The 14,441-nt window shown below is 58.3% G+C and overlaps 1 protein-coding gene across 1 annotated transcript; it reads left to right on the plus strand.

Moving 5' to 3' along the window:
- Nucleotides 1-634: 634 nt before the first annotated feature.
- On the plus strand, nt 635-14,283 carry LOC308184561 (transcription factor p65-like). The gene is given in 13 exon segments (XM_080571742.1): nt 635-783; nt 3,405-3,443; nt 3,982-4,130; nt 4,684-4,832; nt 5,525-5,616; nt 6,175-6,303; nt 7,780-7,884; nt 9,015-9,193; nt 9,195-9,228; nt 12,266-12,346; nt 13,031-13,117; nt 13,579-13,763; nt 13,765-14,283. Coding segments are annotated over 13 exon segments (1,641 nt in total). The 5' UTR covers nt 635-773; the 3' UTR covers nt 14,167-14,283.
- Nucleotides 14,284-14,441: the final 158 nt, after the last annotated feature.

The following is a 14,441-nucleotide window of genomic DNA, read 5'->3' on the forward strand; positions in this document are numbered from 1 at the left end:
CTAGGGGGGAGGGGCCGTCGGCCCCCACTCCTCCAAGCCCCGCCCATTCCCTCCAAGCCCCGCCCACCCCCTCCAAGCCCCTCCTTTCCCAGCCCTCCCCTTCCAGGGCCCTGCCCTGCCCCTTTCCCCAAGCCCCGCCCACTCCCTCCAAGCCCCGCCCCCTCTCCCAAGCCCCGCCCACTCCCTCTCCAGCCCCCAGCCCCTCCCTTCGCGTCCTGCCCCTCCCCAAACCCCGCCCCTCCCTTAAACCCCGCCCCCCCTCCCGGATGCCCCGCCCACTCCCTGAAGCCCCGCCCCCTCCCGGAAGCCCCGCCCCGCTCACGCCACTCGTCCTCGTTGTCCTGGTTGCGGCGCAGCACGGGCAGGCGGCAGCCCTCCGACACCTCGGCCTAAAGGGGCCGCCGTCACCGGGGGGGGGTGCCCGGAGAGCCCCGGGACCCCCCCGAAACCCTCCCCCGGGACCCTCCCCGGTTCCCCCCCCGCCCCTTCCCAGCACCCCCCCGCGCCCCGCTCACCGCCTCCGCCATCTCCCGGCCGCCGCTTCCGGGTGCCGGCCGCCGCTTCCGGGCCTCTGGCTGGAGGGGGGGGGAAGCCCCGCCCCTTCCGGTTGGGCTAGAGAAACGTTTCCGGGTCACGTGGGGGCGGCACCACTTCCGGGAGCGGCCGCGCGGCACCGGCGGCGGCGGCGGAGCCGCGATCGCAATCGCGTCCGGCCCCGCCCCGCCCCCGCCCCGGCCCCCCCCGCCCCTCCCCCCCCCTTCCCGGCCGTCGTCATGGAGACCGGTGAGCGCCCCCCCCCCCTCCCCGGGGGGGGGATGGCCCCCCCTCCCCGGGGGGGGGATGGGGGAGTGCCCCGGGAGGCGTGACGTCACGGGGGGGAAGGAGGAGAACCCCGGTGACGTCATTTGGGGGCCCGTCAGTAGGCTCCAGGGTTAACGGGGGGGGGGGGATGGTTTGGGGGCGTAATCAGTAGGTTCTAGGGATAACGGGATATTTGGGGCTGATTTTGGGGTGTAATCAGTAGGTTCCAGGGTTAACGGGCTATTTGGGGGCGTCGTCAGTAGGTTTCAGGGTTAACGGGGGGCTTTGGGGGGGGTTTAGAGTGTCGTCAGTAGGTTCTAGGGTTAACAGAGGGGTTTGGGATGGTTTTGGGGTGTAATCAGTAGGTTCCAGGGATAACGGGATATTTGGGGCTGATTTTGGGGTGTAATCAGTAGGTTCCAGGGTTAACAGGGTATTTGGGGGTGTCGTCAGTAGGTTTCAGGGTTAACGGGGGGTTTTGGGGGGGGTTTAGGGTGTCATCAGTAGGTTCTAGGGTTAACAGAGGGATTTGGGGTGGTTTTGGGGCGTCATCAGTAGGTTCCAGGGTTAAGATGGTGGGTTTTGGGGGGTTTGGGGCTTAATCAGTAGGTTCCAGGGTTAACGGTGGGGTTTGGGGGTGGTTTGGGGGGGTCATCAGTTGGTTCCAGGGTTAATTGGGGATTGGGGGTGATTTTGGAATGTAATCAGTAGGTTCCAGGGATAACAGAGGGGTTCTGGGGTGGTTTTGGGGTGTAATCAGTAGCTTCCAGGGATAATGGGATACTTGGGGCGTCGACAGTAGGTTCCAGGGTTAACAGAGGGGTTTTGGGGTGGTTTTGTGGTGTAATCAGTAGGTTCCAGGGTAAAGGGGATATTTGGGGGTGGTTTTGGGGTGCAATCAGTAGGTTCCAAGGATAACGGGATATTTGGGGCTGATTTTGGGGTGTAATCAGTAGGTTCTAGGGATAACAGGATATTTGGGGGCGTCGTCAGTAGGTTTCAGGGTTAACGGGGGGTTTGGGGGGTTTTAGGGTGTCGTCAGTAGGTTCTAGGGTTAACAGAGGGGTTTGGGATGGTTTTGGGGCATATACATTAGGTTCCAGGGTTAAGATGGTGGGTGTTGGGGGGTTTGGGGGCTTAATCAGTAGGTTCCATGGTTAACGGTGGGGTTCGGGGGTGGCTTGGGGGCGTCATCAGTAGGTTCCAGGGTTAATTGGGATTGGGGGTGATTTTGGAATGTAATCAGTAGGTTCCAGGGATAACGGGATATTTGGGGGCATCGTCAGTAGGTTTCAGGGTTAACGGGGGGGGGGGGGGGTTGGGGGGGTTTTGGGGCGTAATCAGTAGGTTCCAGAGTTAATGGGGGGGGGGGGTTGGGGGACTTTTAAGGTGTTGACAGTAGGTTCCAGGGTTACCAGAGGGGTTTGGGGTGGTTTTGGGGTGTAATCAGAAGGTTACAGGGTTAAGGGGATATTTGGGGCTGATTTTGGGGTGTAATCAGTAGGTTCCAAGGATGACGGGATATTTGGGGGCGTCGTCAGTACGTTTCAGGGTTAACGGGGGGTTTTGGGGGGGGGTTTAGGGTGTCGTCAGTAGGTTCTAGGGTTAACAGAGGGATTTGGGGTGGTTTTGGGGCATAACCAGTAGGTTCTAGGGTTAACAGAGGGGTTTTTGGGTGGTTTTGGGGTGTAATCAGTAGGTTCCAGGGATAACGGGATATTTGGGGGCATCGTCAGTAGGCTCCAGGGTTAACGGGGGGGGGGCTTGGGGTGGTTTTGGGGCATAATCAGTAGGTTCCAGGATTAATGGGGGGGGGGGGGTTGGGGTGGTTTTAGGGTGGTCTTAGGGTGTTGTCAGTAGGTTCCAGGGTTACCAGAGGGGTTTGGGGTGGTTTTGGGGTGTAATCAGTAGGTTCCAGGGTTAAGGGATATTTAGGGGTGATTTTGGGGTGTAATCAGTAGGTTCCAGGGATAATGGGATATTTGGGGGTGATTTTGGGATATAATCAGTAGGTTCCAGGGTTAACAGAGGAGTTGTGGGGTGATTTTGGGACGTAATCAGTAGGTTCCAGGGATAACGGGATATTTGGGGGCGTCGTCAGTAGGTTTCAGGGTTAACGGGGGGTTTGGGGGGGGCTTTAGGGTGTCGTCAGTAGGTTCTAGGGTTAACAGAGGGGTTTGGGGTGGTTTTGGGGCGTAATCAGTAGGTTCCAGGGTTAACATGGGGGGGTTTGGGGTGGTTTTGGGGCGTCATCAGTAGGTTCCAGGGTTAACATGGGGGGGTTTGGGGTGGTTTTGGGGCGTAATCAGTGGGTTCCAGGGTTAACATGGGGGGGTTTGGGATGGTTTTGGGGTGTAATCAGTAGGTTCCAGGGTTAACGGGGTGTCGGGGGTGGATTTGGGGGCGGAATCAGTAGGTTTTAGGGTTAACGGGGGCAAATTGGGCTTCTTGGGGGCGCCCTCAGTAGGTTCCAGGGTTAACGGGGCGGAAGCGTAACTGGGCGGGGGCGGGGTCACCGCGCCTCGTCCAATGAGGGTGTGGGGTTTGGGCCCCGCCCCTCACGAAGCCCCGCCCACTCCCTCCCCCCCCCCCCCCCCCCCCAGATCTGCCGTTCTTCCTGCAGCCGGACTGGGGCCAGCAGGGTGAGCTTGGGGGGGGGGGGGGGGGGCGGCTTTTTTGGGGGGGTCCCAGGGGAATTTGGGGTGGGGGGGGTCTTGGGGGGGGGTCACGGGGGTTGGGGGGGGGTCCCAGGGGTTTGGGGGGGTCCCGGGGGAGGTGGGAGGGGGCTTTGGGGGGGGTCTCTGGGGGAAATGGGGTCTCTGGGGGGTTTGGGGGGCCTTTGGGGGGGGATCTTTGGGGGGGGGATTGGGGGTCCCTGTGGGGAGGGGGGCTTTGGGGGGGGAATTTGGGGTCCCAGGGGAAATTGGGGTCCCTGGGGGGGGGTCTCATGGTGGGGGGGGAGAAATTGGGGTCCCTGGGGGGGGATTTTGGGAGGGGGGGGGCCTCAGGGGGGGGATTTTTGGGGGGGTCCCCAGTTGGGTTTTGGGGTCTCTGGGGGGGGAATCGGGGGGGTCCCTGAGGGTTTTTGGGGGGGATCTCTGGGGTTTGGGGGGGGGGTCCCTTGAGGTTTGAGGGGGGGTCCCGGGGGGTGACGCGTTGCCCCCCCCCCGCCCCGGGTAGAGGTGGGGGGGGGCGCCCCCTCGGTGGAGATCCTGGAGCAGCCGAAGCAGCGGGGGATGCGCTTCCGCTACAAGTGCGAGGGGCGCTCGGCCGGGAGCATCCCCGGGGAGCACAGCACCGACAGCACCCGCACCCACCCCACCATCCGCGTGAGTCCCCAGTACAGACCAGTACAGACCAGTACAGACCAGTACAGGCCGTTAGGAGCTGGGAATCCCCCCCTGATCCCACCCCAGTGTCCCTCCTGGGGTAACCCCCCAATGCCCTCCCAGTAACTCCCAAGTACCCCCCAGTAACCTCCCAGTACACCCCCAGAGCCCCCAATCCACCCCAGTAGGCCCCCAGTAACTGCCCAGTACCCACCAATAGCCTCCCAGCACCCTCCAGTAACCCCCAGTACCTCCCAGTACACCCCAGTAGCCCCCCAAGTAACCCCCCAATCCATCCCAATAGCCCCCCAGTACCCCCCATACACCCCACTACCCCCCCAGTAACCCCCAATACACCCCAGTAACCCCCCAATGCCCTCCCAGTAACTCCCCAGTACCCCCCAGTACACCCCCAGAGCCCCAATCCACCCAATAGCCCCCCGGTAACCCCCCAATCCCCCCCAGCAACCCCCCAGCACCCCCCAGACCCCCTCCAGCACCCTCCCAGTCCCTCCCAGTAACCTCCCAACGTGCCCCCCCCCCCCCCCCACAGGTGAACAACTACCGGGGCCCGGGCCGCGTGCGGGTGTCGCTGGTGACCAAGGACCCCCCCCACCGCCCCCACCCCCACGAGCTGGTGGGGCGCGACTGCCACGACGGCTTCTACGAGGCCGAGCTGGCCCCCGAGCGCAGCGTCCACAGGTAGGGGGGGCCACGGGACCCCCCCCCAAACCGGGGACTCCCCCCCAAACTGGGAACCCCCCCCAAACCGGGGAACCCCACCCTAAAACGAGGAACCCACCCCCGAACCGGGGGACCCCCCCCCCCCAAAAGCCATCTCTGGGGGTCCCCTGTTGGGTTTGGGGGGGGTTTGGGGGGGGCGCAGGGGTCTTTAGGGTTTTTTGGGGGGGACTTGTGGGGGAGTGGGGGGTCTAAAGGCGGAGGTAATGGGGTTGGGGGGGGCGTCCCCCAGGATTTGGGGGGGTTCTGGGATTTGGGGGGGGCTACAGGTAAGGGGTGATGGGGAGATCTAGGGGGTCCAAGGTGATTTGGGGGGGTTCTGGGGGGTCTCCAGGGTTCTGGGGGGATCCCAGGGGTCTGGGGGATTCTTGGGGTTTGGGGAGGGGACCCAATTTTTTGGGGGGGTCTCAATTTTGGGGGGGGGTCGCAGGTAATGGGGGGGTCGCAGGTAATGGGAGGGTCCCAGGGGTTCTTGGAGGAATTTCAGAGTCTTGAAGGGATCCCTGAGGGTTTTTTTTTTGGGGGGGGGGGGGTTCTGGGGTCTTGGGGATGTCCCAGGGGGGTTGGGGAGTCCCTGGGGAATTGGGGGGGTCCTAAAATTTTGGGGGAGGGTGTATGGGGGGGGGGGGGTGTCGTGCTGAGCTCCTGGGCAGTTTCCAGAATCTGGGCATCCAGTGCGTGAAGAAACGAGAGCTGGAGGCAGCCGTGGCCGAGCGCATCCGCACCAACAACAACCCCTTCAACGGTACTGTGAGCACTGGGAGGCGCTGGGGAGGTTACTGGGAGGCGCTGGGAGTTACTGGGCGGGGGGTTGGTGGGGAGCTGGGGGTTGCTGGGGTGGTCTGGGGGGCATCGGGGGCTACTGGGAAGCACTGGGAGGTATACTGGGGGTTACTGGGAGGGGTTCTGAGGGTGCTGGGGGTTACTGGGAGGCATTGGGGGCTACTGGGAAGCACTGGGAGCTATACTGGGGGTTACTGATAGTGGTGCTGACAGTTCCGGGAAGCTATGGGGGCTACTGGGAAGCACTGGGAGGTATACTAAGGGTTACTGGGAGGGGTGCTGAGGGTACTGGGAGTTACTGGGAGGTTACTGGGAGGACTAGGAGGGATCAGTAGGAGCACTAGGAGCTTACTGGGAGCAGTGGGAGGTTACTGGGAACTGTGGGAGCTTACTGGGAGCTTACTGGAAGCCCCGAGAGGTTACTGGGAGCACTGGGAGGGCTCAGCCAGCAGCCAGGTGGACAGCGGCAGGGGTGACTGGTGGTTACTGGTGGTGACTGGTTCTTACTGGTGCGCGGCAGTGCCGGCGGAGGAGCGCGGTGGCGAGTACGACCTGAGCGCGGTGCGGCTCTGCTTCCAGGTGTGGGTGCGCGGCCCGGGGGGGCTGCACCCGCTGCCCCCCGTCCTCTCCCAGCCCATCTACGATAACCGTGAGTCCCGCACCGAAAACACGCCAAAAACATGCCGAAAATATGCAAAAACGTGCCAAAAATATGCAAAAACACACCCAGAACAGGCCAAAAACATGCCAAGACGCATCAAAACATGCCAAAACACACCAAAAAAAGCCAAAACATGACAAAATCACGTTAGGTCATGCCAAGAACATACAAAAATACATAAAAATTCTGCTGAGACACTGAAACATGCAGAAAACATGCCTGAAACATGACAAAACATGACAAAAACATGTTAAGTCATGCCAAGAACATACCAAAATACATGAAAATTTCTGCTGAGACACTAAAACGTGCAGAAAACATGCCCAAAACATGACAAAACATGACAAAAACATGTTAGGTCATGCCAAGAACATACTAAAATACGTTAAAATTTCTGCTGAGACACTGAAACATGCAGAAAACATGCTTAAAACATGACAAAAACATGTTAGGTCATGCCAATAACATACTAAAATACATGAAAATTCTGCTGAGATGCTAAAACGTGCCCAAAGCATGCCAAAACATGCCACCAAAAAACATGCTGTCATGCCAAGAACGTACTAATAAACGTGAAAGTTTTGTTGAGGTGTTAAAATATGTCAAAAACACACCAAAAACATGCCCAAAATACGCTAAAACACACCAAGAGCACACTAGGTCACGCCTAGAACGCATTGAAACACATGAAAATTTTATTAAGACAGTAAAACATGCTAAAAACATGCTAAATGCATGATAAAAACATGCTAAATTATGCCAGAAGTATGTTAGAATACGTCAGAGTTTTGCTGTGACACCAAAACATGCCAAAAACATGCTAAAAAGCACGTTAGGTGCCAAAAACATCTTAAAATGTTTCACTTTTTTGTTGGGAGACGAAAACGTGCCAAAAACGCGCTAAAACAGACCAAAACGTGCTAAAGCCGTGCGAGGCTTCGCATGTGACCCCCCTGCCACCCTGCGTGACCCTGTAACACCCTATATGACCTCATGTGACCCTGTGCGACCCCATAACACCCTATATGACCCCATGTGACCCTGTGTGACCCCATATCACCCTATATGACCCTATGTGACCCTGCGTGACCCTATATCACCCTATATGACCCCATGTGACCCTATGTGACCCCATATCACCCTATGTGACCCTGCATGACCCTATATCACCCTATATGACCTGTGTGACCCCACATCACCCTATACGACCCCATGTGACCCTGTGTGACCCCATATCACCCTGCGTGACCTCATATCACTCTATATGACCCCGTGTGCCCCCCATGCCACCCTGCGTGACCCCATATCACCCTATAACCCCCGCGCTACCCTCCATGACCCCATATCACCCCGCATAACTCCCCACGTCCTCGTGTCACCCTATACAAATCTGTGTGACCCCCATGTGACCCTGTGTGACCCCGTGTCACCCCACGTCACCCCAAATCCTCCCCCTGTCCCCAGGTGCCCCCAGCACGGCCGAGCTGCGCATCTGCCGGGTGAACCGCAACTCGGGGAGCTGCCGGGGGGGCGACGAGATCTTCCTGCTCTGCGACAAGGTCCAGAAAGGTCGGTATGCCCACCCCCCAAACAAAAAACAAGCCCAAAACCCTTAAAAAAAAAAAAAAGTAAACCCCAAACTGAAATAAAACTCCAAAGTTCCCCACGAAATAGCCCCCAAAACCCTAAAAATAAAACCTCACCCCCCCAAAAAAAGCCAAAAAACCACCAAAAAAAACCCAAAACCCTAAAAGGAAACCACAAAACCCTAAAAAAGACCCCAAAATCCTAAAAACAAAACCCCCAAACAAGCCAAAACCATCCCCCCCCCAAAAAAAATTAAGTGAAACCCTAAAAAAAAAAAATCCTAAAAGAAAAGCCCCAAACCCTAAAACCAAAACCCTCAACCTCCCCCTAAAAAAAAAAAAACCCTCCCAAATAACCCAAAACACTAGAAGGAAACCCCAAAACTTACAAAAATATATTTAAAAAAATTAAAAAATATATATCCCCGAAAACCCCAAAACCCTATAAGAAAATCCAAAAACCCTAAAAACAAGACCCCCAACCCTCCCCCCCCCAAAAAAAACCAAAACCCTCAAAGAAAACCCTAGAACTTACAAAAGTACATATTAAAAAAATGTTAAAAAAACAAAACCCCCTGAAAATCCCAAAACCCTATAAGAAAACCCCAAAATCCTAAAAACAATACCCCCAAACCCTCCTAAAAAAACACACACCCCCAAAATACCCCAAAACCCCAACACTTACAAAAATAAATTTAAAAAAATGTAAAAAGAAAACAAATCCCCCCCGTAAATCCCAAAACCCTATAAGAAAACCCCAAAACCCTAAAAATAATACCCCCAAATCACCCCCCAAAAAAAAAAAAACAGAATGCCCCAAAACCCTCGAAGAAAACCCCAAAACTTACAAAAATTAATTAAAAAAAAAGATAAAAAAAAAACAAATCCCCCTGAAAATCCCCAAACCCTATAAGAAAACCCCCAAACCCTTAAAACAACACCCCCAAACCCCCCCTTAAAAAAAACAACCCCCCCCAAAATACCCCAAAACCCTCAAAGAAACCCCCAAGACTGACAAAAATACGTATTAAAAAATGTTAAAAAACCAAACCCCCCCCCGCGAGCCCCCAAACCCTATAAGCACCCCAGGAAAACCCCGCTGTCGCCCCGCAGAGGACATCGAGGTGCTGTTCCGCGCCGAGGGCTGGGAGGCCAAGGGCAGCTTCGCGGCGGCCGACGTGCACCGGCAGGTGGCCATCGTCTTCCGCACGCCGCCCTTCCGCGAGCGCGCGCTGCGCCAGCCCGTCACCGTGCGCATGCAGCTGCAGCGCCCCTCCGACCGCCAGCGCTCCCCCCCCCCTCGACTTCCGCTACCTCCCGCACCAGGGTACGGCGCCCCCCCCCCCCGCGAGCCCCGGATCCTATATGCTCCCTACGCCCGCCCTGTGCCCGCCCTACACGCTATATCCGTCCTACATCGTATATTCGCCCTACATCCTATATCCAGCCTATACTCTATACCCATACTACACCCAATACACACCCTACACTCTATACTCATCCCACACCCTATATTCACCCTACACCCTGTATCCACCCTACACCCTATATCCACCCTGCACCCTATATCCACTCTATATCCCATATCCACCCTACACCCCATATTTACCCTACATCGTATATTCATCTTATACTGTATACCCATACTACATCCTGCACCCTATACCACCCTACATCCCATACCTAGCATAAACACTATATCCACTCTACATCCTATACCGATCCTACACCCTATACCCACTCTACGCCCTATCTCCACCCTACACCCTACACCCTATACCCACCCTATGTCCTATACCCATTTTACACCCTATACCCGCCCTCCATCCTATACCCAGCCTACACGCTATATCCACCCTACATCCTATACCAATCCTACACCCTATACCCACCCTACACCCTATATCCACCCTACACCCTATATCCACCCTACATCCTATCCCCACCCTACACCCTATATCCACCCTACACCCTATATCCACCCTATATCCTATACCCATTCTACACCCTATATCCACCCTACACCTTATATTCACCCTACTTCCTATATTCATTCTATACTGTATACCCATACTACACCCTGCACCCTATACCCACCCTACACCCCATACCCAGCATACACGCTATATCCACCCTACATCCTATACTGATCCTACACCCTATAACCAATCTACGCCCTATATCCACCCTACATCCTACACCTTACACCCTATACCCACCCTACGTCCTATACCCATTTTACACCGTATACCCACCCTCCATCCTATACCCAGCGTACACGCTATATCCACCCTACATCCTATACCAATCCTACACCCTATACCCACCCTACGCCCTATATCCACCCTACACCCTATATCCACCCTACATCCTATCCCCACCCTACACCCTATATCCACCCTACACCCTATATCCACCCTATATCCTATACCCATCCTACACCCTATATCCACCCTACACCTTATATTCACCCTACATCTTATATTCATCATATACTCTATACCCATACTACACCCTGCACCCTATACCCAGCCTACACACCATACCCAGCGTACACGCTATATCCACCCTACATCCTATACCAGTCCTACACCCTATACCCACCCTACACCCTATACCCACCCTACGTCCTATATCCACCCTACACTCTATACCCACCCTACACTGTATAGCCATCGTACAACCTATACCCAGCCTACGCCCTATACCCACCCTACATCCTATACCCATCCTACACCCTATACCCACCCTACGTCCTATATCCACCCTACACTCTATACCCATCCTACGCCTGTACCCAGCCTGCATCCTATATCCACTCTACACCCTATACCCATACTACGCCCTATATCCTTCCTACATTCCATATTCATTTTACACGTTATATCCACCCTACATTCTATACCCATTGTACACCCTATATCCACCTCGCATCCTATACCCGTTTTATATCATTACATCCTATACTTATTCTACATCCTATGTACACTCTACACCGTCTATCCACCCTACACCCTATATCCACCCTACATCTTATACACCCCATACACTCTATACCCAACCCTACATCCCATATCCACCCTACACCCACCCTACACCCTATACACACTATATACCCACCCTACACCCACCCTACACCCTATATGCACCCTACACCTGCACTACATCCTGTACACACCCTATACCCAACCTACACCTACCCTATACCCAGTCTCTACCCTATATCCACCCTACACCCACACTACATCCTATACACACCCTACACCCACCCTACACCCACCCTACACCTACCCTACATCCATTCTACACCCTATACCCACCCTACACCCACCCTACGTCCTATATCCATTCTACACCCTACACGCTATACCCACTCTACACCCTACACCCACCCTACATCCTATACCCACTATACGTCCTAAACCCACTCTATACGCACTCTACACCCATCCTACACCCATCCTACATCCTATATCAATCCTACACCCACCCTATACCCACCCTACGCCCTATACCCACCCTACACCCACCCTACGCCCTATACCCACCCTACACCCCATAGCCCACCCCAACCCAACAGCGCGGTCGCCAACGGGGGCGTCGGGTGGGATTTAAGGGTTTGGTGACGCGGTTGTGGTGGTTGGTGGCCCCAACGTGGTTATGGGGTCCCTATAGGGTCCCCAAGGTGGTGGTGGTGACCCCAATATGGTTCTGGGGTCCCCAAAGGGTCCTCAAGGTGGTGGTGGTGGCCCCAATGTGGTTATGGGGCCTCCAAAGGGTCCCCAACATGGTTATGGGGTCCCCAGTGTGGTTATGGGGTCCTCAACCCAACCCTGATGTCCCCAAGGGTTCCCCACCATGGTTGTGGGGTCCCCAAGGGGTCCCCAATGTGGTTATGGGGTCTTCAGCCCAACCCTGATGTCCCCGAGGGGGTCCCCACCGTGGTTATGGGGTCCCCAACATGGTTGTGGGGTCTTCAACCCAACCCTGGTGTCCCCAAGGGGTCCCCAACGTGGTTATGGGGTCCCCAAGGGGTCCCCAATGTGGTTATGGGGTTCCCAGGGAGGTCTCCAGCCCCCCCCCCAGCTCTTTGGGGACCCTTTGGGGACCCCCCTGCCCCTCTCTTGGTTTTACTGGTGTGACTGGGGCTTACTGGGAGCTACTGAGAGAGCAACTGGTTGTTGCTGGGAGCATCAGCGCCCCATTTGGGGTCATTGGTGCATTTGGGGTCATAGATACATTTGGGGTCACCGGGATTTCGGGGGTCACCAGGGCTTGTTTTTGGGGGTGGGGGAGGGGGTCGTGGGGGTCGTGGGGGTGGTGACTGGTTCTTACTGGGACGTACTGGTGGGGACTGGGCGCAGGGGACCTGCAGTGCATCGAGGAGAAGCGCAAGCGCACGCGGGAGACGTTCCGCGCCTTCGTCCAGCGGGCGCCGCTGCCAGGTTGTGGGGTCCCGGGGTGGGGGGGGGATATATGGGGTGGGGGTCCCACAGCCCTTTATGGGGTCCCTGGGGGGGAATTGGGGTCTTCGGGGGGGGGCAAATCTGGGTCCCTCCCCCACCGTGGGGGGGATTTGGGGTGCGAAGGGGGGTATTTGGGGTGCTAAGGCGGTGTTGGAGGCGCCGGGGCGGTTAATGGGGTTTTTGGGGGGTGTTGGGGTACCTACAGGGGGCTATGGGGGTCTTGGGGGGGGCTTGGGGTGTCAAGGGGGTTATTGGGGTTACTTTATGGGGTATTTGTGCTGTTGGGGGGGTATTTGTGGTGTTGGGGGGGTATTTGGGGTCCTGGGGGTCATTTGGGAGTCCGGGGGGGGTATTTGGGGTCCTAGGGGGTGTTTTGGGGTTCCTCGGGGGGTGTTTGGGGTCCTGGGTGGGGGGTGGTCCTGGGGGTGTTTTGGGGTTACAGGGGAGGTATTTGGGGTCCGGGGCTGTGTTTTGGGGTACTGGGGGGGCATTTGGGGTTCCTGGGGGGTATTTGGGGTCGGGGGGGGGATGTTGTTTCTGGGGGGGTATTTGGGGTCCTGGCGGGTTTTGGGGGTTCCTGGGGGGGTATTGGGTTCTCGGGGCTATTTGGGGTCCTGACGCTGTTGCTGACACCCCTCCTGTCCGCCCCCCCCCCCCCAAAAGGCCTGGAGCCCTCGGAGCCGCGGCCCCCCCGGCGCATCGCCGTGCCCTCCCGGCCCCCCCAGGCCCCCCAGCCCCCCCCCAGCATGGGTGAGTTTTGGGGGGGGGGTAAATGGGGGGGGCTAATGGGGTTTGGGGGCAGCAAAGGGGGGGTATGGGGGCAGAAACGGGGGGGGCTGCGGGGGGCAAATGAGGGGATTTAATGGGGGGGCAAAGGGGGGGGTCTGGGGGTGGATATGGGGGGGCAAAGGGGGGTCTGGGGGTGGATATGGGGGGGGTAAATGGGCGGGGCAAAGGGGGGGCTGGGGGTGGATATGGGGTGGGGGGGTAAATAGGGGGGGCAAAGGGGGGGTCTGGGGGTGGATATGGGGGGGGCAAAGGGGGGGGTCTGAGGGTGGATATGGGGTGGGGGGGCAAAGGGGGGGGTCTGGGGGTGGAAATGGGAGTCCTGGGGGGGCAAAGGAGTGGGGGGGGGGGGTCAAAAAGAGATGGGGGGGCACATCCGAGCCCCCCCCCCCCCATACTTATGCCCCCCCCCCTTGCCCCCCCAGCTCTCCCCCCGCTGGGGGCCGCCCCCGCCCCCCTCTTCCCTTTCGGGGTGCCCCCCCCCGCCGCAGCCCCGGAGCCCCTGGCCGAGGCCCTGCTGCAGCTGCAGTTCGACGAGGGGGGGCCGGGCCCCCCCCCAGCCCCCGGCGCCGAAATGGGGGGCGGGGGCGGCCCCGATCCGGGGGGGGCGCCCCCCCCCCCTGGATTTAGGGGCGCTGCTGGACGACCCCCCCTTCGACACCATCGACGCCGCCGAGCTCCAGCGCCTGCTGGGCCCCCCCGAGCCCCCCCCCGGCACCGGCGCCGCCGCCGGGGGCGGGGGGTTCGGGGAGCTCCCCCCCCTCCCAGCGGGTTTCGGGGACCCCCCCTCCGTCGGGGGGGGCGCCCCCCCCGCCATGCTGCTGTCCTACCCCGAAGCCATCACCCGGCTGGTGCAGAGCCAGCCCCCCCCGGCCCCCCCCGGGGGGGCGCCCCCCCCGGATCTGCCCCCCCCCCCGGATTTGGGGGGGCCCCCCCCGCCCGCCGAGGACTCGCTGCCCTCCCTGGGGGACCTGGACTTCAGCGCCTTCCTCAGCCAGTTCCCTTCCACCTAACTGGGAGGCACTGGGAGGGACTGGGAGGGCGGGGGGGGGTGCGGGGAGCAGCTGGGGGGGGGGTGAAGGGCGGCTGGGGGCAACTGGGAATCACTGGGAGCAACTGGGAGGGGGTTAAAGGGCTGCTGGGGGGGGCTTAAAGGGATACTGGGAGCAACTGGGGGGCCTTGACTGGTTACTGGTAGCAACTGGGGGGGGCTTAAAGTGTTACTGGGAGGGACTGGAGCAGCTTCAAGGGCTACTGGGAGGAACTGGGGGGCTTAAAGGGCTACTGG

The sequence above is a fragment of the Anser brachyrhynchus genome (genome assembly GCF_964034855.1).
Source record: "Anser brachyrhynchus genome assembly, chromosome: 36".
In the NCBI taxonomy this organism is placed as follows: domain Eukaryota; kingdom Metazoa; phylum Chordata; class Aves; order Anseriformes; family Anatidae; genus Anser; species Anser brachyrhynchus.